Here is a 27,533-nt window from a genome sequence, read left to right as displayed (position 1 = left end):
AGCCCGTCTGGTCCTCCACGCTGCCTGGTCGCCCCTGCTGAAAGAGCCTGATCTTTCTAGTTGTAGGGCGCAGAATGCAGTCTGGAAGTGAAAGACTGTGTGGGACTCTCACGCAGTCCCTGAGTATTCTCCATCCCTGGCTCGCTCACAGGCCTGGAAACTGACCTGCTCACTCACTCATGGGGGATTCACTGCCTGCCAGCTGTCCGATTGAGTGCTGCATTGTTTACTGACGCCTGTCAGCACTACAGAACTACAACATCTGCTGATCTGGTTTAGAAACTGGACTTTATATTTATCTTATAAAAGAGCAAACAATACAATAAAAATAAGAACTCATTTTATGAAGAGGAAAATATAATGAGCAATTAAACATCTGTGCTGTTTGGCAGAACCCTTTGCTAGACCAGTTCTGTTCTAAACACTGACTACATCTTGTCATGGGGCTTTTGGAGATTTACAAAGCACAGTACCCAGTTAATATATCATTCTTGGAAAAATAAAACACATTACGGATACTTAAATGCTTCATGTTATTTACAGATGCACTGAATTTAGTTTTCAGTAATGAAATGGAATGTATGGGCATTGGAACCAGAGCCACACATTACTGGTAAGATGAGCAGTTAGTGTAGCGTAAAGCTGCTCTTGAACTCGGACATATAGTTTTGGCAACACGTCCTTGAAAAAGCGTCCTGCTCTCTCAGGAGTGAAGGAAAGACGCTGTTAGCTGCGTCTCTTTGGGGGACGAGGCTGGTGTTCACGGCGGGCAGCCAGCCGACAGGCCTGTGTGATTAGGCCCGAGTGTTCGTCAGGCTGCATGAGGAAGTTGTAATTGTACCACTAGATTTGGTAACTATCGTCTTTGAGCACAGCGCATACAATACTGTGTTTTGTCCTGTGCTCGCCCTCCTGCTCAGTCGCCCCTGCCCCAGAGAAGGCCAGCTTTGGCTCCTTTGAATGCAAGTGCTACTCTCTACTACATAAAATATGGCTTGGTTATGTAGTGGACATTAGCAAACCATTCATCTGCAAAAAATACAATAATATATGAAGCATTGAGTCACAGGTGGGACAATGCTAATGATGTTTCAGCACAACAGATGCTTCTACGGCTAATTAACAAGCAACTTGGCACCATAGATTAAGGAGTTTTTTTCTTTGAAGTACTGAAGTGTTTAATAAATAACAGCATGAACAACAACACAAAATTACATACGCTTGCTTTCTTGATGGATACTGTATATACACATACATATTTATAATTTGCCTGTATAAACTATATAAATATGTCATGCAGTCATCATAACTTAAAAGACCAATAATTTACAGTGTGAGGTAGGGTGGGAGGGGCTGGGTTGGGGTGTCATACATGGAGAAATAAAAGGGGGAGGAGTCTGATACACTGTATTGGCAGTATGTAGTTTTGTACTGGAGGGGTGGAGGAGTGAGGCTGTAGAACAGAGACTGATGAATCGCAGGTGTTGGCCGTTCAGTGCCTCCACGACTTTCGGCTGAGCACGCAGACGCACGCGGCGTTAATGCGGATGAGACGCCAGGCGATCTGGTTCTTGAAGGAGGTCAGCGCCCGCACGTACGTGTGCGTGTTGGTGCAGTACGAGTTCCAGTGCTTGTTGTCGATGCCTCTGCAGCCGGAGGTCCCGGCCTTCACACCGCTGGCCCCGCGTCCCCGCGGCGCCCCGCTGGGCTGGCTCACGCGGCACGTGGTCTCGTAGAAGAACTGTTTCTTCACCACGTTGTTGATGCGCACGTCGGGCAACACCGTCACCTCGTTCCCCGCTAAGTCTGTGGCGTGGCTCAGGTTGCCCACCCAGTGGTTCTCGCTGTCGCACACGGAGTACTCACCCCGGTGGAGAAACTCGTTGGCCCGCCGCCGCACGCGAGGGCTTCGGGATACCGCCGTCTCGCTGTCGGAGGGGGCCACGTCGCTGAACAGGACCCGAGGAGAGCGGTAACGATGCTTGTTGAAGAGTTTGGGGTCGACGGTGGGGATGAGGTCATCGTAGGTGGAATCCTGGGGGGAGGGGCTGAAGGGCCTGGACGAGTGCTCCATTCCTGCATGCTGATTGGCTGACCCCTGTGCATGGGCGTGGCCCCACATATTCAGTGCAGCCTGGACGCTGATCAGGAAGAGCAGGACCAGCGTCGACGACCTCATGGGCACACGTCCTAGAGACAGAGAGAGGGAGAGAGAGAGAGAGAGAGAGAGAGAAATGATGTATGATGACTGTGGTGATGTGGTATGATGACTGTGGTGATGTGGTATGATGACTGTGGTGGTGTGATGGTGTTGTATGATGACTGGTGGTGTTGTATAATGACTGTGATGGTGTGATGGTGTTGTATGATGACTGGTGGTGTTGTATGATGACTGTGATGGTGTGATGGTGTTGTATAATGACTGTGGTGGTGTGATGGTGTTGTATTATTGACTGGTGGTGTGGTATGATGACTGTGGTGGTGTGATGGTGTTGTATGATGACTGTGATGGTGTGGTGGTGTTGTATGATGACTGTGATGGTGTGGTGGTGTTGTATGATGACTGTGGTGGTATGATGGTGTTGTATGATGACTGGTGGTGTTGTATGATGACTGTGATGGTGTGGTGGTGTTGTATGATGACTGTGGTGGTATGATGGTGTTGTATGATGACTGGTGGTGTTGTATGATGACTGTGATGGTGTGGTGGTGTTGTAGCTGACCTGTGAAATGTTCCTGGTTGAAGCGAGGAGTCTGTGGCCTAGAGCCAGTGTCCACTGCTGGCTGAGCCCCAAGAGCCTGCCATCAGGACTGGCCTGTGTGTCCTTCTCTCTATAGCACACACACACACACACACACACACACACACACACACACACACACACACACACACACACACACACACACAGAGTGGACGTTAGGCAACACATAATCTAGGTATAGGTTCATGTGAGCAGACAAGCAGATTAGTGAAACATTTTGCCACTTCAGATCATGTTTGTAATGCGAGACATTTCTCACTCTGTACTTCCCCTTTTGGTCAGTTCCATTATCCACCAAAGTCTCGTGTGTATGGAACAGATACTGGAGGTCATATTGATTAGACTGCCTCTCTCCATGGAAGAAGCATCAGTGACATCAGTCTGTATTTCCAACATCACTGACAGGCATCCAAAGACAGGCAACAAAAGTCAAAGACATTTATTTTTGCTGTATGAAAATGACCTTTTCTGCAAGTAGCTAAACTACACTGAATTTTATCACCAGCTAGGCCTTCTCGACTGCTTTTGTTAAGATGTGGAAAATGTCAAAAGTGGAATAAAAATAAAAAAAAAATACTGTATATGTATTAATAGGTCATACATTCACATAGACTCAACTTGAATCTGAATCAGATCTAGAATCAGGATCAGAGTCTCTGTGTATCTGTACAGAACAGATAGCAGAAGACCAGCAAGCTGTAATGACCGACAACTATGGAATAAATACACAGGGCAGAGGGAAAACACCATAACACACTGCACAGTAGACACACAATTAGCATTAGTGAAACGTTCAGGGGTATCATTTATGCTTACAAAATTAATAAAAAATGTATGGAGCCTTTGCAGAAACCTAACATGTCACACACTGTAGGCTGTGTTAGGTGTGGACACACTGATGGCTGTTCTGTGTTTTCTTCTTCAGTATTTACTAGAGGGTAGTTTCTGAAATCAGTGATGCCCAGGCTCTAAGGCCTGATTCACTGCTCTAGACTGGTGGCCTGGCTGACTGCTCTATACTGGTGGCCTGGTTGACTGCTCTAGACTGGCGGCCTGGCTGATTGCTCTAGACTGGTGGCCTGACTGACTGCTCTAGACTGGTGGCCTGGCTGACTGCTCTAGACTGGTGGCCTGGTTGACTGCTCTAGACTGGTGGCCTGGTTGACTGCTCTAGACTGGTGGCCTGGCTGATTGCTCTAGACTGGTGGCCTGGTTGATTGCTCTAGGTACTGGGGGAATGGAGGGACACAGCCAATGACAAGCAACCTGTTCCTGATCTTCATGTTGGGTGAGCTCAGACATGTGATGTGGCTTGCACTGACAAACATGCTGATCTAAATCATACCCAGACAAGTACAGTTTGCACGTGCAGTGAGAAAGCTGCAGACATTTCTTGACAGTAATAAGAAAGGCAAACTACATCCTGTTGCAATGGTCTGGCTGTTCATTGTATCACATCAAGTATACAACATAATAAAAATCCATTGTGACATTGAAAATGGATAAATGTTATGTTTTTTCTCAACAGGCAGTTACAAAATACCCTGTATGTATCCTGTAAATACACAGAAATAAATAAAGCCATTAGGATGAAGCCAGCATGCATTGCCAAGTCTCTCCAGTCAGCACATACCCAGAGGTCCACAGGTGTGATTCTGCCCTTAGATCATTCAGGATTTGGAATCACTTGCTGTGTCACTTTGACTTGTTCTGCAGGATTAGCTGCTTTGGACTTCATGCAGAACTTGAGGAAAAACTTTAATGCTCAGGTGGTTTCCTCCTGGTCTTCATCACTAACCTCAACAACTGATCCAGAAATCTCCTTGGACCAATCATTTCACAAATCTTTAATATTTCCTTGTCTTTCACCAGCAGTAGTTCACTGTAATAAATATGTTCCACTGTTTCCCATTAAAACCTTTCATTGGAAAAAAAAAATGGTGAGTGATTTTAACGTTGTTAAAACCCAAAGTAGTGCCTTTATATTAAAGAAATCCGCTGGATGGTGATATTGATCATGCTGATGAACAATACGGAGATAAGAGCACCCCCTATTGCATATGCATGGTAATAGATGATTTATGGATCCAGATAGAAACAGGAGAACTAGTAATGACAGTGTGTGCTGTGTAAGATCCCTAATTATTAAATCATCTACTATCAAATCATCATCTACTATCAATCATCTACTCATCAAAGGTAACTTTCTACATGTAAATATGATAATTGATGTATTATGTCTGATATAAAAACATTGTGAAATTTCACAATGGTTTTAAAACCATGTGCAAGTTTTAATATCAAGTGCATTTTTGAATGTAGGTCACGTAAATCACTTCCATGTTGGTCACCAGAAACTGTTTATAAACACAAGGAGAATATGTATTGTGTGAGTATTGCATATTTATAGTGAACAGGAGACACATAAAAGAGGGAGTGAGAGAGGAAGAGAAAGCCAAATGGTTTCTTTGTGAAATATGCTTACATGTCACGTAATATAAATCCAACCACATAGAACCATATGCATCTGCTGTACTGTGTATGTTACGTCCATCACAGGGTCTTTTTAGACTCACAGTTCTTTTCCCTGTATTTGTTTTTAAACAGATCACACAAGCAACACATCACTGTCTCCCAGACACATGCAGTTGCCATTGAAACGAGACAGGTCTGCCAGCCTGCTCGGCCCCAGTCACTGCCAGACCCGCAGCGTGCGGATGCCGTGTGTCTGTGACCGTCCTGGGGTCAGGGGTCAGGGGTCACAGTTCCAACTCAACCCTTCTACTGCTGCTGTTTTCATGTGGGAAGCGCGAGGACCTTCTGCGCTGCAGGGTCCATAAACCTGCCTGGTACTGATAGGCTCTCTCTTCTCCTGGACCAACCCGGCCCAGCGGTGGGCTCCTGGACTCTGGGTTTAGGCCTAGCATGGGCCCGCCAGACCACCATGAACGGCTACCATACATCCTCAGAGAGCAGACATCTATTACTGCTATTTTGGACCATCATTATAGAGTTACTACTAAAAAATGCACGTCATCATTCGTGTCTTTACTCAAAATTTAGACTTTATTTTTAGACATAACTGTAGTGTTTAAACATCTACTTATATGTCAGAAACATGTTACATGTCTTAACATAAAGCACATCATGGTTTACTGATGAAATACTGAATTTCTAGCCTTCCGACTACTGAATGTCATTGAAGAATGCACTTTGGCCATATCAGTCACTCAAATGACTTCAACAGGCCAATCAGATCACTGTAGGTCCTGGCTAGGAGCACGCTTTGGCTATAAATCAATCTACAAGCCTGAATGCTACAAGCCTGCAAGTCCGTATACTACATGTAAGCATTTTATTAAGTCTGTTCATTTTTATAAAGTGTGTATGTGTGTGTGTGAGGGGGGTGAGGGCCTGGGTGAGCTGAATTTTCACAGGAGATCAGAGCATGACACCACTAGAGAGCAGTAAAGAGCCACATTACCATCATATATCTGAGGCAGTGTTCATAATCTTCATATATCTGAGAGTTAACACATTGTGTTCATAATCATTGCAGTCTGTCTTACACATGGTAACATCATGGCAAGCCAACATTTCAGTATTCTAATATTACAAATGTGATATCGTAAATGTCTTAAGCCCTGTATTCGTTAAAGGAATGAGTTTGCATAGTGAATATTGGTCCTGAATAGCTGGAATACTGACTGGACAATTTCTGACAATATCCCCTGGTCTCCTGTCAGATTGGGGGGGGGGGGGTTTGACAAGACACACCCTCAGTTTGCATCTGGAGCAACTCAAACCTGTGTGTTATAGTACATATGTCATCCAAACGCTTCCTAGTTTAATAGCCTGGACAAACCACAGATGACACACTCTGCTTTGGCTAAACACACTTCCTGCTGGTCTCTATGCCATCAAAACAGCAATTCTGGAAGTTATAAACTAACCAATGTTGGCTGTTCAGTTGCCTACACTGTACCGCATTTTCCACATACCTTTTATCCCAAACAGACCCGAATACAGTTGGAAGAACTTCACCGCTCTGTCATATCGACCGTGTCATCAGCACGCAGCACCACGGGGGAGGCGAGACAGATATGGGTTATGACACCTGCACTTCTGTTCAGACCAAACCAGCTATCAGCTTATTCTGCATTCCACAGGCCAGCCCAGCTGAGCAGGACTGAATCACCAGTTTGTTTAATACTTAATGATATAAATGGGTAAAAACTGCTACACATCCTTACTGCGCTACAGTGTTTGACTTTTTTTAACAGATGCCAAGTTTCAAGAGGATGTGTATAAAGTAAAAGGTAGGGTTCCGAAGCGTTCACCGGTACATGACACTAAGTAGAGCCCAACGGGAAATATACACATGCGACAAATTTGATCAGGTCCCTGCTGTACCCTGACAACACAGATGGACAGAAAAAGTTAGAGAGTCAATTCGCTTCTGTGGAAATAGAGAGAGACTGTAGGGGAAGTTTAGAACAAATCTGAGTGCACTTTCTCACATATCCACATATGTTGTGCACATCAGGAATTCCAGCCCCTGCAAGCCTGCCCCCCCCAAACAATAAAATACACAAGGCATATTTCCAAATGCCATTTACCAGCAAGTTGCCACTTTTCTGCGGCCTGCCCCCCCCAACCCCCGAAGCTATAACCCAGCACCCCCCCCGGCATGTGCAGACCATCTAAACACACACTCACTGGATTGATACCGGATGACGAAGGGGACCCTGTATTTACATGAAGCTGGGTGCACTTTGTATTTTAACGCTCAAAATATGTGCTCCATGCTTGCCACAGTAGAACCTGTATCAGCTCAGTCACCAAAGGTCAGAATGGTTTGGTGAATCCCTCTGACTTCAGGAATGAAGGCTATAGTCATTTTCTCTTAACACCCCCCCCCAGCACATCCATCATCCCACTAAAACACAGCCCCAGTGCAGACTGGTACCTGGTGCTGAGTTTAGAAACACGGGGTGGTGTTAGGGGTGTGGGTGAGGTTGGGGTGGTAGTGAGGTTGGGGTGGGAGTGTGGGTGAGTGTGTAATGTGGTGTGGGTGAGGGCATGGGTGGTGTGTGTGGGGTTGTGTGGTGTGGTTGGGAGTGTGGGTGGGGGTGAGGTTGGGTTGTGGGTGGCAGTGTTGGGAACGTTACTTTAAAAAAGTAATTAGTTATAGTTACTCATTACTTGTTCAAAAAAGTAACTGAGTTAGTAACTGAATTACTCTATAATAAAAGTAACTCGTTACCAGGGAAAGTAACTATTTGCGTTACAGTTAAAAAAAGGTTATATGCCAATGAATTAAGTTTTTTTTTTAAGCAGTTTTCACAGTCAGTTGAAATGAGTAGATCAGAAAATTGTTTAACTTTTGATATTTATTGCACATCCACAGACCAGTGCAGGATAAAATCCTTTAAAATCCCAAATCTTTGGGGGAAAAAAAGCAAAAGTAAACAGTTACACTATATAAAGTCCATTTACATCTATGAAATTAAATTAAATTATCTCAACCTGAGACAACTGGTTTGTTTACAACAGAAGTAAACTTAACAATAAAACCTCTATTCTTAATTAAATAAATCAAATACCCAGTCTGGTAGACATTCAGGAACTTCAAGTATTTTCTTAAATAATGTTTATATCGCCTTGAAAGTTCTAGTTTTCTTCGGCTTGCACCTGACGCCATTCCGGCCTCTTCTCCGTTTGTGTCGTGTCACTCGCGTGCTTCGGCGCGCGTGTAAAAACACTGGCTCTGATTGGCTATCATAACGCTGCCTTAGCCAATCGCTTACTGACTTGTTAAGTTAAACAGGTGTTACACCGAGAACTGTGACCTATCGAGATCTGTTACTCCTCACTAGCCTGGGCAGCGGTCCGCTCGCATTAGTATATCAATATATAGTAACGCACCACATTTAATGACCAGTAACGTAAACGGCGTTGTAACGACAGGAAAAGTAACTAATTATATTATCCCGTTACTGACAAAATGACGACGTTACCTAACGCCGTTATTTTTAACGGCGTTATTCGCAACACTGGTGGGTGGTGTGGGTGAGGTGTGTGGGAGTGTGGGTAGATGGGTCAATCCCTTTCAAGTGGGGAAGCTGCATATGATTAAATGACTTGACAGTGGGTGAGGGTGTGGTGGGAGTGTGGGTGTGAGTAGTGTGTGTTGGGTTGTGTGGTGTTGTGGTGTGGATGGGAGTGTGGGGGAGGTTGTGGGTGAGGTTAGGGTGGGAGTGTGGGTGAGGTGGGTCTGGTCTGTGTGAGGATATCAGATTTAGTGTTTATGCCTGTCTGCTGCTATTTTTTGAAGCGGACCCAAAGCAATTGTATGAGCCCATGAATATAAGCCATAGACTGAGGATGGAACAGGACTGATCCACAAACTCATCACTGTAATAGAAAGAATTGGCACTTTGACATTTGATTATGTCACCATACACAAAGACACAAAAGCAAGGGCACCCCCCCCCCCCCCCCCCCCCCCCCCCCCCACACACACACACACACACACGCAGACATCACACTAGCCCCGCGTGAGGCCAGGACTCATTAATGATGGGAAGACACGTCTAAAAAGAACTTGGAAAAAAAAAACTTTTAGAGCTTTTGTTTTTACTTACGGAGAACACATCCTAAAACTAAAAACAATAAACAAAACCATAAAATAAAATAAAAAAACCACAAAAAGCATACCGGACGTAACTCTGGATTAGCATATTAAGCATAAAGAAATACACCATGCCAGAAATCTCACATTCCTCAGTGGGACTCTTTTGGAGGTAAAATGAATTAATTCACATTCATTTGTACAATTAGTTAATACCACATTAACATATTAGGTGTTAGATCATTTACTGTCCTTCAGGAAGAACACCATCATGGCACTGGTACTCAGTGAACCCTGCATGCCCCAGTCAGAACAACAACCTGGTAGAGATTGGTCTGAAGTGTCAGTACAGCTTTTGCCAAAACAAAACCTCTCCTGAGGTGTTGACAGCAGGAAGAAGATTATGAACTGGTGTTAAAGAGTGATGGGCCTATCTCTATCACCACACAAACAGGACAGAGAGAGAGAGAGAGAGAAAGAGAGAGAGAGAGAGGGAAAGTGGGCGTATTGCAGGGTTTAAAAGACAAAAACTGCAATGAAAATAATTACCAGGCTGAACAATTCACTAAAACTAAATTCACGTTATATTGTTGCTGCTCAGAGGTGTCCTTCTGGGTTTTATTTCACTCATTTAAAAATGAAAAAAAAAAAAAAATAAATACACACACACACACACACACACACATACCTACGCGTTTTCGTGAAATATCAGAACACCAGGGGAAACCATACCAAATGGGGACATGCCTTTCTGAGTATTCTAGAAACACAACAAGCAAGATTTTTGTTGCATATAGCACCCACATGATGTCTATCTGTTGATTTTTTCACTAAGTGCTTATTACAAAAAGCTGAGATTTTTCTGGTTTAAGGTATATTTTAGGACAGTTTCAGGTTTATGTTCATTTCTAGGACATGTACGCACACACTCATTTAAGTCTCACACTACCAACATAATAAGGACATAGTAAATACAAGGACCAAGTTACACACTTGGTACAGTACAAGTCAAGGACACACTAGCCACAGATTAAGAAACACAAAACAGGTGAGACGAATGATGTTTTTGAATCTAAATGAGTCCATCAATGTTTTAAAAGTGTGATATCCTGAAACCAAAGTGCTTTACTCTAGCATTTACAGAAGTAAATGTTCTGGCCTTATTCACAAAAACAAGAGCAGTAGGTTGTTAATTGCAAATCCTTTATATAGTCATATTTCCTGCATTTATAAAAGTGAAGTTTCAATACTTTGCATTAAATAATACAAATCACCAGGAATCCAGCTTTACTTTACTGTTTTTAATTCAGTTCTGAACCACATTTTGATTTCTGCATGCCATATGCATATCTGCCACATACACTACCAATCTGGTAAACTTAAAACTTTGCTAGTTTTAATAAGGGCCAATTCACATAATGAAAATCTCATCACCTACTAATCCCATGACTAACTGACTGTCCTAAAATTAGTCACTGTGATCACTACTGATTACATACTGTTCAAAATGGGAAATTATTTAATAAATAAAAATGCACTCAAAAAGGAAATAAAATGAATAAGCAGATGAAGTGCAAACAAAGCAGATAAAGTGCAAGGAATTGTCCTGAAAAGTGTAACTGAGGTTAAACAATTTTAAGAAACTTTATTTAAGAAAAATCTTGGAGACTACAAACTCTGTCTTCTTTTCAGAGCCACTATTCGGTTTTTCACATAGTATTTGAGGGCAGTCCAGTCACGGTGTTTAAGAGCATCAGGTTCAGATAGTAGGCATGAGACACAGTCTCTCTTACCAGGAACTTGGCAACTGTTTATAAATCGCATTAGATGTTTCTCAACAGCTTGTACCTCATCATCTGACCACTTCTTCTTGCTCTGTGTGATGCCTGCAGACAAATGTACTGTGAAATGCACTCCCAGTTCTCACACAAGCACAAATACAGTAAATGCTAAATGTTTGAAAACCTATAACTGCAGATTACATACAAAAAAACTAAACAAAACATAGTTTAAGTTTCTTTACCAGTAGTCTGTGTGGAATGTTGATGACTTTGGTCAAGAGACAAGTCATGTTTCCGCTTCATCCCTTTATTACCCCGATCTTAAAGAACAGGAAATGTTATCTTAAATATAAGTATAATAAAGTGGACATTTCATGAACATGCAAAGACATTGTCATAAGTCAAACCATGAGACAATTTTGATCAAACATATGCCTACATGAAAGATAATGAAGCTAATAGAGGACAAAAAATGAGCTAGCTTACCATGTGGATTTGAGAACTGTGCACTTTCAGAGGGTGATGGTTCAGGAGTTCTGGAGCTACAGCTTGGCTGAGGATCATCTGACTCTGCCTCATCACTTGATGTATCAGCATTAGAGTCTTCAATTTCATCTGATCAAGAAAAAAAAAAAACATTTGCATACATACATACATACATACATATATACACACACACACAGTTTTTACATATTATAAAAGTTCCCTACCTTGTGGATTAATGACAATTTCATCTAACGTAGCACCCTGGAATTCTGATAGTGTCCCTCTTTCCATTGCAATAAGAAGCTTGCTCATTTTGGCAAGTTGCAAAGTACTTTCAGGTAAACGGTAGTATTGGCGATGAATCCTAATGTCATGCCCCAAAAAACTGGCAAGCTGATCCATTTCATTGTCTTTCAAATTCAACACCGTTGACAGAGTTGCAATCTGCTTCCTTAATTTTGTGGATGAAAGGGCTGATGGATTTCTTGCACCACAGGATTCTCCAAACTCACGCAGAACATCTGATCCACGATAAGATGAAAGAGCGTTTGGACGTGCAAACAGGTGTACATTCTCCTCCGGAACCTGACAGATATCTCTATGCTGGACGAGGAGGTCCATGCAATTGACCATATCAGGTGTCAGCAGCACAGCCACCTTCCTGCCCCTCTTGCCACGAATTTCTACTCTTTGGAAGTGTTCACACAGCTTCTTTTCAAAATCACTAAGACCAGAGGCAAGGTCTTCATGAACTGGTGATTTTACTCTTGAAACATAAGACTCCAGCTTCATCCTTGAAGCCTCTCCACCCCTCCTTCTGTTAAAAAGTATGACTTTGGCAAGCACCAACTTGCATAAGCTTGCATAGGTTTTGACATCAGAGTGGTCCTTCAAAGCATGCTGATATTTTGTCATCTCAGTATTTAAAAAGGAGTGCAAAGTTTTGACGTCTTCTGTGAAGGGCAAAACCTGAGGTTTGTTCATTTTTGCCTCATTAAGAGTTGTTCCTGCTGCTGCTGAAATGGACTCATTCCATTTATGCTCTTGGAGAACCCTGAAGCTGCGTGCATCCTCAGCCAGCCTCTCTCTGCCCGTTATTATTGCACTGCATTCCACTGAAGTTGCTATTTTTGATAAACTGTGGCCAAGCTTCAGAGCCAACGATGGAATCCTGTAAGTGTTGGTCTCCTCACAATGCCCAGAAACAGCTCTCACAGATTTTATGACATGGGGAAAATTTGATGGCAAGACAAAATCTTCTATAGACCGAATAGGTGTCAGTCTTCTTGCCTCCAAGAGTAGACGTCCCACCTCTCTCATTTTTTGACGAATGTAATCATTCTTTGTGGAACTTGGGTTCAGCTTGTTGAACATCTGTTCTCCAAAAAGTAATATGTATTTATCATTTCTAATTACAGCAGAAACTTCATCATGTTTCATTTGACACATAACAGTTTTCCAAAATGCTTTGCTAACATCAGGAGGAACACGTGCCATGCAGTTGAGTGACTGAACCATCTTTTTTCTATTCCCAGGCTCATCAACTTTAGGGTTCTGTGGACAGTTTCTAATATGCCTCCAGAGTGACTTCCTTGCATATAGACCCTGGCAGTGTATACAGTGCGTAAACTCTTGAGTGGATCCTAGTTTCTGAGGTCTCCTACGGGCAACCAAATCTCCTTTGCCACTACTTGATATCAAAGCATTATGCAAAAAATTGCCTCTGGTGGTCAACAAACGTAATCGAACTCGTCTTTCTTTTGATTTCTTATCAAAGCTGAATGCTTTTGCTACGTCTGGTTCATTGTGATGTACATACTGCAGGTGTCTTGATATTTTAGAGTATGGCTTCTCACAATAAAGGCAGTACTGCTTCTTTGCGTATCGCCAGCTTTTACTTGAGGTTGGCATTGGAACTACATGAACACAACCCTGATCTGAAGGGGTGCTGGTATCAGGTTCTGTAGGACAGCTTTCACGTGAGCTACTTGCATGAATTTCTGAAGAAGACACTTGACACTGGGAGTTGACAGCTTTGACTGCCCCCTTTTGCTGGATTCGTGTTAACACACTGTCTTTATCATTGTTTCTCTTTAGTTTTTTGGGCGAAATATTACTCAGCATGTCAGACCTGCTACAGCTGGAAAGGTCTGAAGATTCACTGTCTATATTTGGTTCATAGTCTTCATCACTGTAGTCTGTACATTCAGAGTAATCAGTGGATTCATCCATGACAGCAGTCTAAAAAGATAGAACAATGAAAAATGCATAGATGACTACTTTTACACCCATCACAAATTACCATATTTTCCGGACTATAAGGCGCACCTAAAAGCCAAAAATTTTCCCAGAAATCGGATGTGCGCCTTATAATCCGGTGCGCCTTATACAAGTACTGAGTTCCGATATCTGACACAGGAACGTAATACGTACAGAACGTACCCCACGTAAACCAATCAAAGAACACTACGTAATACGTACAGTACCAGTACTTACGCTTACCTACAGGTATGCTGCAAAATAACATTTGTTTTTCCAGAACCCTCGAAAATGGCACCAGTGAAGAGACACGTTTACGAGGCACACTTAAAGCTACAGGCTATCAGTTATGCAGCTGTAAACGGGAATAGAGCAGCTGCGATACAATTTGGCATAAATGAATCTGTCACGTAGGGCTACGCCCCCTCTCCTAGCTGTCACTCCGGTTTCCCTTGTTCCCTCGTGTGTGTGTTGTTCCCTGCTCCTCGATCCCGCCCAGCTCGTCTGTTGCCCCGGTTTCCCTTGTCTGCCACGCCTTGTTATCATCGTCCTCACCTGTGTCTTGTTAGTTCCATGTTTATATAGTCCCTGTATTTCCCCCAGTCTGGTTATCGGTTGTTTTGTGCTATGCATGTATCTCTGTTCACGTTCGCGGTCTCTTGTGTTTGTATTCGTGTTTCCCCGTGTGTTTCAGCCTGTTCCGTTTTCCCTGCCGGGTTTTTGTGAGTACTCCTTGTGTTAAAATGTCATTGTTCAATGTTCGGACTCCCTTAATAATCTGACCCATGCCATCCTTTTTGACTCAGAGTTTGGAATTTCCCTTAATAAATCTCGCTTTCCTCAGCGTTTGTGTCCGCCTCCCTGCTCTGCGCTACGCAGAACGTTACAGAATCTATGGTTTGGAAATGGACGAAACAGGAAAATGAACTGCGTCAAGTAAAGAAGTCGAGACAGAGATTTCATTTCGTTTTCACTTTTTTCCACACATCACTATCCCTGCTGATCTGACTATGTGTGCTCATCTCACAGACAACGTTAAAAGGCAAGTGAAGAAAATTAATTCTGAGCTTGCCGTCATTCCGGGAGGATTAAACAAACAACTCCAACCGCTGGACATTGGCGTAAATGGGGCATTTAAAGTTGCGAGTGGCGTGGGAGCAATGGATGATAGACGGCGAACACACGTTTACTAAAACTGGAAGGCAGCGGCGGGCGAGTTACGAGTTATGCCACCGTTTGTGAATGTATTGTGGACGCGTGGGCCAAAGTTTCTGCTGTAACTGTTGTCCGAGCTTTCGCGAAAGCCGGCCTCATTGCTGAACAGCTACCTGGCAACGAGACTGACTCAGACATTGATGAGCGGGAACCCAGAGTGCTCGTTAGTGAAATTGCGCAGCTTTTTAATTCAGACACAGAAGATGAGGACTTTGATGGATTTGTGGGAGAAGAGGAGAAGAAAATTGTGTGTGTTTTGTCAAGTAGTATAATAAACTTTTAAAAATCACCGTTTCGCGTCCTTTACTTTTCTTGTAGACCGTATGTTTTAGCATGTGCCTAATATGGTGCCGTACAGAATACCGGTAAGTACTGTACAGAAATAGTGTCCGTAATTGAGACTGTGCCTTATAGTACGGTGCGCCTTATACGTGGGTCAAATACAGAAAGAGACCCCGTAATTCAGAATGCGCCTTATAATACGGTGCACCTTATAGTCTGGAAAATATGGTATCTGAAGGGATCTGCAGATGTATGTAGCAATGTAATGTAAAATTAATCTCCTACAAACAGGCTTTTGCAATTTGAGTAGGTCAACAAATCTCAACACAACGCAATTGAATGTTATTTTAAGACTTCCAAAAAGCACTTGAAAGAAATTATCAGATTAAAACTTGTTATAAATGTGTTCATATTATACTAAGTAAATATATTTCTAAAGAATGCACAACCAACTCAAATTTACCCATTCAGCAGGAGGGCCAGGTGTGCACCCATCAGAAGCCAGTGAGGGTTCAGGTTCACCAGGAGATCTGGTCATTTTGTCTTCTTGCATGTCACTGCTGACATTCTAAATGAACACACATATTTCATAATCACCATTAATAATGCCACAATAGCAGAAAAAACACAATTAGTAGTTAAAGCAGGATCAATTACAGTTTATTAAACATCAATTACGCCAAGGTGAATAATTAGGACCACACACACACACACACACACTTTCAGGTCCAGTCCAATATCAGGACATGTTACACTTCAAGCAGGTCAGAATTGGTAAATATGCTCTCTGCACATCTCAACTATTGTAAAACTATGTAAAAATAAAAATTCCATTGCTATCAAATTTACCCATTCAGCAGGAGGGACAGGTGTGCACCCATCAGAAGCCAGTGAGGGTTCAGGTTCACCAGGAGATCTGGTCATTTTGTCTTCTTGCATGTCACTGCTGACATTCTAAATGAACACACATATTTCATAATCACCATTAATAATGCCACAATAGCAGAAAAAACACAATTAGTAGTTAAAGCAGGATCAATTACAGTTTATTAAACATCAATTACGCCAAGGTGAATAATTAGGACCACACACACACACACACACACTTTCAGGTCCAGTCCAATATCAGGACAAGTTACACTTCAAGCAGGTCGGAATTGGTGAAATATGCTCTCTGCACATCTCACCTATTGTAAAACTATGTAAAAATAAAAATTCCATTGCTATCAAATTTACCCATTCAGCAGGAGGGACAGGTGTGCACCCATCAGAAGCCAGTGAGGGTTCAGGTTCACCAGGAGATCTGGTCATTTTGTCTTCTTGCATGTCACTGCTGACATTCTAAATGAACACACATATCATAATCACCATTAATAATGCCACAATAGCAGAAAAAACACAATTAGTAGTTAAAACAGGATCAATTACAGTTTATTAAACATCAATTACGCTAAGGTGAATAATTAGGACCACACACACACACACACTTTCAGGTCCAGTCCAATATCAGGACAAGTTACACTTCAAGCAGGTCAGAATTGGTGAAATGTGCTCTCTGCACATCTTAACTATTGTAAAACTATGTAAAAATAAAAATTCCATTGCTATCAAATTTACCCATTCAGCAGGAGGGACAGGTGTGCACCCATCAGAAGCCAGTGAGGGTTCAGGTTCACCAGGAGATCTGGTCATTTTGTCTTTTTGCATGTCACTGCTGACATTCTAAATGAACACACATATTTCATAATCACCATTAATAATGCCACAATAGCAGAAAAAACACAATTAGTAGTTAAAGCAGGATCAATTACAGTTTATTAAACATCAATTACGCCAAGGTGAATAATTAGGACCACACACACACACACTTTCAGGTCCAGTCCAATATCAGGACAAGTTACACTTCAAGCAGGTCGGAATTGGTAAATATGCTCTCTGCACATCTCAACTATTGTAAAACTATGTAAAAATAAAAATTCCATTGCTATCAAATTTACCCATTCAGCAGGAGGGACAGGTGTGCACCCATCAGAAGCCAGTGAGGGTTCAGGTTCACCAGGAGATCTGGTCATTTTGTCTTCTTGCATGTCACTGCTGACATTCTAAATGAACACACATATTTCATAATCACCATTAATAATGCCACAATAGCAGAAAAAACACAATTAGTAGTTAAAGCAGGATCAATTACAGTTTATTAAACATCAATTACGCCAAGGTGAATAATTAGGACCACACACACACACACACTTTCAGGTCCAGTCCAATATCAGGACAAGTTACACTTCAAGCAGGTCGGAATTGGTGAAATGTGCTCTCTGCACATCTCACCTATTGTAAAACTATGTAAAAATAAAAATTCCATTGCTATCAAATTTACCCATTCAGCAGGAGGGACAGGTGTGCACCCATCAGAAGCCAGTGAGGGTTCAGGTTCACCAGGAGATCTGGTCATTTTGTCTTCTTGCATGTCACTGCTGACATTCTAAATGAACACACATATCATAATCACCATTAATAATGCCACAATAGCAGAAAAAACACAATTAGTAGTTAAAACAGTATCAATTACAGTTTATTAAACATCAATTACGCTAAGGTGAATAATTAGGACCACACACACACACACACTTTCAGGTCCAGTCCAATATCAGGAAAAGTTACACTTCAAGCAGGTCAGAATTGGTGAAATGTGCTCTCTGCACATCTTAACTATTGTAAAACTATGTAAAAATAAAAATTCCATTGCTATCAAATTTACCCATTCAGCAGGAGGGACAGGTGTGCACCCATCAGAAGCCAGTGAGGGTTCAGGTTCACCAGGAGATCTGGTCATTTTGTCTTCTTGCATGTCACTGCTGACATTCTAAATGAACACACATATCATAATCACCATTAATAATGTCACAATAGCAGAAAAAACACAATTAGTAGTTAAAGCAGGATCAATTACAGTTTATTAAACATCAATTACGCCAAGGTGAATAATTAGGACCACACACACACACACACACTTTCAGGTCCAGTCCAATATCAGGACAAGTTACACTTCAAGCAGGTCAGAATTGGTGAAATGTGCTCTCTGCACATCTTAACTATTGTAAAACTAGGTAAAAATAAAAATTCCATTGCTATCAAATTTACCCATTCAGCAGGAGGGCCAGGTGTGCACCCATCAGAAGCCAGTGAGGGTTCAGGTTCACCAGGAGATCTGGTCATTTTGTCTTTTTGCATGTCACTGCTGACATTCTAAATGAACACACATATTTCATAATCACCATTAATAATGCCACAATAGCAGAAAAAACACAATTAGTAGTTAAAACAGGATCAATTACAGTTTATTAAACATCAATTACGCTAAGGTGAATAATTAGGACCACACACACACACTTTCAGGTCCAGTCCAATATCAGGACAAGTTACACTTCAAGCAGGTCAGAACTGGTGAAATATGCTCTCTGCACATCTCAACTATTGTAAAACTATGTAAAAATAAAAATTCCATTGCTATCAAATTTACCCATTCAGCAGGAGGGACAGGTGTGCACCCATCAGAAGGCAGTGAGGGTTCAGGTTCACCAGGAGATCTGGTCATTTTGTCTTCTTGCATGTCACTGCTGACATTCTAAATGAACACACATATTTCATAATCACCATTAATAATGCCACAATAGCAGAAAAAACACAATTAGTAGTTAAAGCAGGATCAATTACAGTTTATTAAACATCAATTACGCCAAGGTGAATAATTAGGACCACACACACACTTTCAGGTCCAGTCCAATATCAGGACAATTTACACTTCAAGCTGATCAGAATTGGTGAAATATGCTCTCTGCACATCTCAGTTATTGTAAAACTATGTAAAAATACAAATTCCATTGCTATCTTAAACATTATTGGCAAAAACTAAATGTGTTTAGTACATAGAAAAATGTTAAACAGCAAAACAATTACACAAACAATTAGGACATCACACAGACAACTGTTATGACATTGTAGACTCTACACCAGTCTAAAAATTTCCCATTAAGAATTTTTTGCCATCAACCTTCAGAAAATTTATTAATAAAAAGTCAAAGCACATTAAGGCTTAGCAGGTTATTTAAATTTCACCCCAACAGTGCCTTTGAATGTTATTTCAGGACATCTAAGTGAGTGTTGAGTATATAGACAGATTGTACCTGTGAAATAGTGTTTATTTGTTCCAGTCTCTCAGAAGCCAGAGAAGGTTCAGGTTCACCAAAACGTTTTTTCTGTAACATGTCTTTCTTTGAAATATTAACTTTAACCTTTTATGACAAAACAAAGTCAATTAGTATACAAAATCATGTAAAATTGTGTAACATTTTACTAACATTCAGCTAAACACCGTCATCCATCACATCTCTATCTCAGATACAAAAACAAACTACCCAAACAGGTGCCCAAATATGGTGCAAGAGATGATCGTTCCCATATATTGTTTTTCAGTGTTTTTTTTTACTCACCAGTGAACGCCACGGCCAAGCACTGTCTCCATAATCGTATGTTATTTCTTCCCCCGGGAGTATATTCTTGATCGCGAATAAACACAGGTGTGGCCTGCCATTAACTACAATTTTCTTCATTTTACAGTTGGCATTTTTTGCATCATCATTCACAAGCCTGCCAAGTGTTCCATCCTCTTCAGAAGCATCAATGCTGAAAGAAACATTCTTATCTTAGATGTATTCCACTCAATACATGAACATTGATGGATTAGTAGTACGTTACAGGAAATATACCAATTGCACAAAATATTTTAATATCTACTATAGATAAACCCCTGAAAAAATAAAAATACAAATCAGCACATTTCAGGCACAATGTGATTTTATCTTGCATGCAAGTTAGCAACTAGACTAACAGAGAAATGTTTAGAAATTTACAGCGTGACGTACCACCATGAGCTTCCATTCCACTCAAAGTCAAACAAAAACCCATTTTGTTTTTCTGTATATCTTCTTTGTCTTTTAAAACTCTCCTTTTGTGAAATAAGTTTTCCTTTATATTCAAGCACAAAGCATCCACTCTCAATGTGCATGAGGGCAAACACTCCCCTTCCTAAAATAGAACAGAAATTAAATGCAAAGGACATTTTTGTTTAATTTAAAGACAATGAATCTAAAATGCAAAGATTTTGGAGGATGCTGCTGCTAAATAAAGAGCTCTAACATGTACATTGATCATGTAAGCAGAGGACAGTAACGACTAAGCATCTTCAGGCATCAAATAGAAATGGTTGTATAAAATAACCATAACAAATTATTGGGTTAAAAAAAGTAATTGAGATATATGTTGCAAAGGGCTGCAGAACAGTACCCAGGGCTGCTGGATCTAAAGCTGACAAGGATATAATCTGCTACGGTACATTTCAAAACTAGTTGGTCAGGGTGTAAGGATGAGGTTGGTTGGTTGGTCAGGGTGTAAGGATGAGGTTGGTTGGTTGGTCAGGGTGTAAGAATGAGGTTGGTTGGTTGGTCAGGGTGTAAGAATGAGGTTGGTTGGTTGGTCAGGGTGTAAGGATGAGGTTGGTTGGTTGGTCAGGGTGTAAGGATGAGGTTGGTTGGCTGGTCAGGGTGTAAGGATGAGGTTGGTTTGTTGGTCAGGGTGTAAGGATAAGGTTGGTTGGTTGGTCAGGGTGTAAGGATGAGGTTGGTTGGTTGGTTGGTTGGTCAGGGTGTAAGGATGAGGTTGGTTGGTCAGGGTGTAAGGATGAGGTTGGTTGGTTGGTCAGGGTGTAAGGATGAGGTTGGTTGGTTGGTCAGGGTGTAAGGATGAGGTTGGTTGGTTGGTCAGGGTGTAAGGATGAGGTTGGTTGGTTGGTCAGGGTGTAAGGATGAGGTTGGTTGGTTGGTCAGGGTGTAAGGATGAGGTTGGTTGGTTGGTCAGGGTGTAAGGATGAGGTTGGTTGGTTGGTCAGGGTGTAAGGATGAGGTTGGTTGGTTGGTCAGGGTGTAAGGATGAGGTTGGTTGGTTGGTCAGGGTGTAAGGATGAGGTTGGTTGGTTGGTCAGGGTGTAAGGATGAGGTTGGTTGGTTGGTCAGGGTGTAAGGATGAGGTTGGTTGGTTGGTCAGGGTGTAAGGATGAGGTTGGTTGGTTGGTCAGGGTGTAAGAATGAGGTTGGTTGGTTGGTCAGGGTGTAAGAATGAGGTTGGTTGGTTGGCTGGTCAGGGTGTAAGGATGAGGTTGGTTGGCTGGTCAGGGTGTAAGGATGAGGTTGGTTGGTTGGTCAGGGTGTAAGGATGAGGTTGGTTGGTTGGTCAGGGTGTAAGGATGAGGTTGGTTGGTCAGGGTGTAAGAATGAGGTTGGTTGGTTAGGGTGTAAGAATGAGGTTGGTTGGTTGGTCAGGGTGTAAGGATGAGGTTGGTTGGTTGGTCAGGGTGTAAGGATGAGGTTGGTTGGTTGGTCAGGGTGTAAGAATGAGGTTGGTTGGTTGGTCAGGGTGTAAGAATGAGGTTGGTTGGTTGGTTGGTCAGGGTGTAAGGATGAGGTTGGTTGGTCAGGGTGTAAGGATGAGGTTGGTTGGTCAGGGTGTAAGGATGAGGTTGGTTGGTCAGGGTGTAAGAATGAGGTTGGTTGGTTGGTTGGTCAGGGTGTAAGGATGAGGTTGGTTGGTCAGGGTGTAAGGATGAGGTTGGTTGGTTGGTCAGGGTGTAAGGATGAGGTTGGTTGGTTGGTCAGGGTGTAAGGATGAGGTTGGTTGGTTGGTCAGGGTGTAAGGATGAGGTTGGTTGGTCAGGGTGTGGCCACTCTGGGATCTCTGTGCTTTACACCGTGGTCTCGGGGGAACTGAATTTTCCACTTGTGGGATCAATAAAGTTTAAGTTTAGTTTAAGGATGAGGTTGGTTGGTCAGGGTGTAAGGATGAGGTAATAAAGCTAGAGTGGAGTCCGTGAGTTATAGTTACACAGGGTGCCTTATAGCATAGGTGGACATTAACAGTGCAAGTGGGGCTGGGGATGGCGTTAGTCACTGGGTGTGTATAACGTATCAAGGGGTGGGTGTGACGCAACCGCAAGTTTTAAAATAATTTATTAAATGAAATAAACACAATAGAACCAAGGAGAACAATCAGGTAGAAGGGGATGTACACTAAAGGGTACATAAACTTAATGACACAGCAAACAAGCAACACACTACCAGAACAAAAATATTAAACATGCTACCAGAGACCTAGTTCAACTCAAGACGACAGACATACAAGCAACCACGAATGCATATTTCTAATATAATCAACCGAGATAAAAGAACAGAATAAAACATACGGTTTTAAACACTAGGGGTACAGAACACAGGAATCTAGTTACTGTGTTCGTGTTATATTCTTAAATGCAGAACACTTATCGGGAGGGTGGAATGACGGAAGGACAACGCTAGACTGAAAGCATAAAACTACGAGAGAATAACCAGGTAGGGAACACTAGATCAGGGAAAATAGACTATGGCAAAAGACAATGAGCTCAGAGGGAAACAGAAATGTCACGGGCAAGTAGGAAACATGGTAAGGAACATAAGGAAGACCAAACAGAACTGACCAAACCGGAATACTGGGGAAGCAAGGGAGAAACGATAAGCAGGCAAGGAGAGATCAGCGCACGGGAAAACAGGTAGATGTAAAAACACAAAGCACTCTAGAAAACGAAACCTAGACAAAGACAGAGAGACTACACGGAATGGAGAGCAGAGCAAGGCAGGGCAGGATAAAGGAGTACTCACAAACACAATGACTGACGCAGATGGCTGAAACAGAAGGACTAAAATACACTGGGACAGGGAAACTAAACAAGACACAGGTGGGAACACTGAGGACAGGGGCATGACAGACAGAAGGGAACTATGGCAATGGGGAAACAAGGCAGGACAATCGAGGGGGGTGGAGTTGGGCATGACAGTGTGCCAGTATGGATCTATTCTGTAATTAGTGTTTGATGATGAAATAGGTAAAAATTTATATGGAACTGGTGGGACGGAGTACACATTAACGGTGTCAATGGGGCCAGGTGTAGACTGGGTATGGTGGTGTGGGCTTAATGTAGTGAAATGTGGATGAAGAGATGTGTCTACTTGAAAACCTTCAATTAAGAACTTCACCTTCATGTGCTAAACCAAATCATGAAGTCATTAAGGAAAACTCATGAATTAAGGCTTACCTTTATATGCATTTATGAGTCTTTCTTCAAACCAAGGTTTATCTTTTTGAGAAATAACATGCCCAGTAGCATCTTCTACCGGACTAAGCCTGGTTCTTCTTTTTGACATGTTTGTACAGGATTGTCTAGGGACAATAAAATTCTGAATTACATGGAAATAAACATTAAATGTTCATTCATTTTAGGTCAGCCTAAAACATCTTAATTCCAATTCCAATCTTAATTCCAATAAAAAATTCTAGAAGCATAATAACTTCAAAACAAACACAAAAAGGCCCTCGTGCTTTTCAGAATACTGGATGTTCTTTTTGAATATGTAGACCAGACACTGACAATTTTTACAGCTTTAACTTAAATATGTTGCCTTTATGTTGATCGCCTCTAAAATATGTATTTGGAAATATCAATACATAAATACTTTAGATAATTCCAGTAAGTGAATGTCTGTTTATCGTTGCTTCTTTAAAACTGCAATTAACCATTATTTCCTAAACTAAAGTTGAGTAAAAAAAAAAAAACAAAAAAAACCCTATTTTCACAGCACTATTTATAAAGCGATTCGTTCTCACAGAATACCTCACTCTGCTTCCTCTGCTCCCCTCCCCCACTCTGCAAAGCTCAAAACGTAACTGGCACCCCTCCCCCATTCTAATGCAGACAGGATTAGGGTTACAGATCTCAATCGACTAAATATTTGGTATGTTTCTAGAAATTTTCAAAATATACATTTTCCTAACAATTACATACATACATATATATATATATATATATATATATATATATATATATATATATATATATATATTAATAATTAATTTATATATATATATATATATATATATATATATATATATATATATATATATAAATTAATTATTAATATATATATATATATATATATATATATATATATATATATATATATATATATATAAATTCTGCACAACTCTCTGACGTCCGCCATTTCACAACTGCAAACGTCACCAGTGCACCTTCCCCCACCCGAACAGCAACTTGCACTGCCCAGCTAAATCCCTCAAAGTTCAGAACTCGCCTCTCTAGCCCTAACCCTAACTCCTCCCCCTCTCTGCTTAGTCTCCACCCCTCCCCCACTCTGCAAAGCTGAGAAACGTAACTGGCACCCCTCCTCCCCCATTCTAATGCGGACAGGATTAGGGTTAGCGTATTACAGATCTCAATCGACAAAGTATTTGGAATATTTCTGGAAATGTTCAAAATATACATTCAAAATATACATTTTCCTAACAATTAAATAAGTTATATATGTGTAAATATATGTTTAAATTCAGCACAACTTTCTGACGTCCGCCATTTCACAACTGCAAACGTCACCAGTGCACCTTTCCCCACCCGAACAGCAACTTGCACTGCCCAGCTAAATCCCTCAAAGTTCAGAACTCGCCTCTCTAGCCCTAACCCTAACCCTAACTCCTCCCCCTCTCTGCTTAGTCTCCACCCCTCCCCCACTCTGCAAAGCTGAGAAACGTAACTGGCACCCCTCCTCCCCCATTCTAATGCGGACAGGATTAGGGTTAGCGTATTACGATCTCAATCGACTAAGTATTTGGAATATTTCTGGAAATGTTCAAAATATACATTCAAAATATACATTTTCCTAACAATTAAATAAATTATATATGTGTAAATATATGTTTAAATTCAGCACAACTTTCTGACGTCCGCCATTACACAACTGTCTCCACCCTTCCCCCACTCTGCCGTGTTGAAAAAGCATGTAATACCGCTCGCGCAAAGGAACTGAAACGGAGCCCATAGTTGCCAAGTTCGCGGTTTTCACGCCAAATTGGGCTAGTTTGAAAATCCAGCCGCGGGTAAAAATTCTGGGGTCGCGGGGTGGGTTACTTAGTCTATTTGTCTCCATTTTACACTCGCCACCCCCTACCGTCAACAACTTTAGGGTTTGGGCTAGTTTAGGCTTCTGAAGGGCGGGTTTTACACTGAATTTGTGCGGGATATTTTTGTAGGACCTGGCAACCCTGACGGAGCCAGAGTAAAGCTGGGCATACACTGTACGATATTTTAAATGGTGTACTCAGCTCCATCTCAAACTGTACGACTAAATCGCAGGGTTTAAAAGGAGAGTCGGCTCGTAGAGCTGCTTCAACAGTGCGATACTCTCACGAGGAGCGATTTGAATATCAAACATGTTTGATATTCTTGCGACGCTGCGATTTCTGATCGGGAGTTGGTCGTGAGGTGTGAATCGCTCCTCGTTTACCTGTGTAAACTATACGATGCACGACACGCGATTGAGCCGAAACTCAGCCCGATCGCAAAGATAGTCACACAGTGAAAAATCGGCTGAAAATGGGCCAAAAATCGCACAGTGTACGCCCAGCTTTAAGCGGCGTGTAACAAAAACCCAATTATGATGACTGACGAGAGCTGAATCGACTAAGTGGAGATTTGGATATATCTAATTCGAAGATGTCAAATTTATTACATAATTTATATAAAAACAACTACATAACACGGATCCCTTGCTGTTACTTATACTGATAAAATAACTCGTAAAGAAATCTAAGTCTGATAAACTGGACGGACACTTGCCAGGTTAAACATACGAATTTAACAGCAAAGTGTTTCACTCTAGGTAACGCATTTAAAAGTAATTTGTTCTAAGCGCATGAAGAAAGAAAAACAAATTAATATAGACACGTATATAATAAGGTTGTCAAATACTCTAAAAACATTAACAAGAAAAAAATATGTTTTTAACTTACCACATCCACGCAGGTAATAAAAGCTCTCCGTCCAACTTCTCCAATTTTCCCGGGAAAAACGTGACGTAATTTTGCCGCGAACGCTCGAAGGATTATTTGTTTATCTAATGAGTATTGGATGGATTGGATGCTTCCTAGTAGACTACTGACGTCACATCCGGGAATAGCTGACGCGTCTTCCGAAGTGTGCGTGGCTTTGCTTGCAGTTCCTCAATAATCCGCTGGTGGCGTGCACACACTTCAGCCAAATTGCCACACCCACACCCAGATTTGTTCTGACGATTGTTAAAATTTAGTACTTTCGCGATATCAATTACAGAGATACATTATACCTCTCTGAACACCGTAGCATCGTCAGAAAAGTTAGGACATGGTTTTTGGTACTGACTTTTACATGAGTCCTAACTTCGTGACTGTGTATTATGACATTTGTACTGATTTTTCACAAAAACAAACACATACCCACACACACACACACACACACACACACACAGTTTATTTGTATATATATATATATATGTGTGTGTGTGTGTGTGTGTGTGTGTGTGTAATAAAAGAGATTTTCTTACTCCATCTGGCACCAGGCTTAATATGTTAATATTGTAATTATTTAATTCTTAATACAGATCAAGTGGACTTCACAAGCAACAAGTTGTCAGAGTCTTTTATGTATGTTATGTATGTACTATTTACTATCTACAATAGATATATAGCAGTTATATCTTATATTGGGATATTCCCTATAATCTTCTTGTGGTGTAATTGTGCTATTACATGTAAACAGTTCACCAAAGCAACAGATTAAATGTAATATGTAATGGCTTTACAGACAAATTTATAGTGTCTGGCCATTTTATGCATGTAATCTAGCTGGATCAAAGTATCAAAGAAAATAATCAAACCATTCCGAAGCAGAAAACATGGCAGGAATGACTTCAGGAGAAGACTGATGTGCTGGCTGGGTGTGCGGATGGGAGAGGCCGTGCCCGAGCGTCCTAGAGCAGCGTACATATCCAGCCCTCTCTGAGGCGTGGTGGCCCCGTGGGCCGGCAGCTCTCACACCGTGTGTGCACACGCTCATTGACTGACAGTAATGAGTCTCGTCCTCCGCACTGTTCTGTTGTGTATCCAGTTTTCTTTCATGAATGACTTTTTTTTTCCTGGGCGGGG

The 27,533-nt window shown here is 41.6% G+C and overlaps 1 protein-coding gene and 2 long non-coding RNA genes across 4 annotated transcripts in view; all 3 read right to left on the bottom strand.

Annotated features, from left to right (window-relative positions):
- Positions 1–1,153: 1,153 nt before the first annotated feature.
- Positions 1,154–27,533, bottom strand: part of ngfa (nerve growth factor a (beta polypeptide)) — a 36,894-nt gene continuing 10,514 nt past the window's right edge. Inside the window, exons 1-3 of one of the 2 annotated variants that reach the window (XM_077018843.1) lie at positions 3,022–6,010; positions 2,724–2,832; positions 1,154–2,190 (exon numbers count right to left, since the gene is read on the bottom strand). In XM_077018843.1, coding sequence (XP_076874958.1) covers positions 1,493–2,179 — 687 coding nt within the window. In that variant the 5' untranslated portion in view covers positions 2,180–2,190; positions 2,724–2,832; positions 3,022–6,010 and the 3' untranslated portion in view covers positions 1,154–1,492. Of the gene's footprint in view, positions 2,191–2,723; positions 2,833–3,021; positions 6,011–27,533 lie in introns of those variants that run through there. The other variant, XM_077018842.1, reaches the window with a different exon arrangement.
- On the bottom strand, positions 10,082–15,981 carry LOC143525211 (uncharacterized). Its single transcript, XR_013133592.1, has 5 exons — positions 15,883–15,981; positions 11,888–13,904; positions 11,664–11,792; positions 11,420–11,497; positions 10,082–11,282 (listed from the first exon to the last, which is right to left on the bottom strand). It is a non-coding gene; the product is annotated as an uncharacterized LOC143525211 (long non-coding RNA).
- Positions 18,952–26,813, bottom strand: LOC143525210 (uncharacterized). Its single transcript, XR_013133591.1, has 6 exons — positions 26,364–26,813; positions 23,599–23,723; positions 20,345–20,507; positions 19,913–20,105; positions 19,607–19,714; positions 18,952–19,047 (listed from the first exon to the last, which is right to left on the bottom strand). It is a non-coding gene; the product is annotated as an uncharacterized LOC143525210 (long non-coding RNA).

Source organism: Brachyhypopomus gauderio, chromosome 10, assembly GCF_052324685.1.
Source record: "Brachyhypopomus gauderio isolate BG-103 chromosome 10, BGAUD_0.2, whole genome shotgun sequence".
Classification (NCBI taxonomy): domain Eukaryota; kingdom Metazoa; phylum Chordata; class Actinopteri; order Gymnotiformes; family Hypopomidae; genus Brachyhypopomus; species Brachyhypopomus gauderio.
Note: the sequence above shows the minus strand (reverse complement) of the source record. Positions and strands in the feature narration are given on the sequence as shown.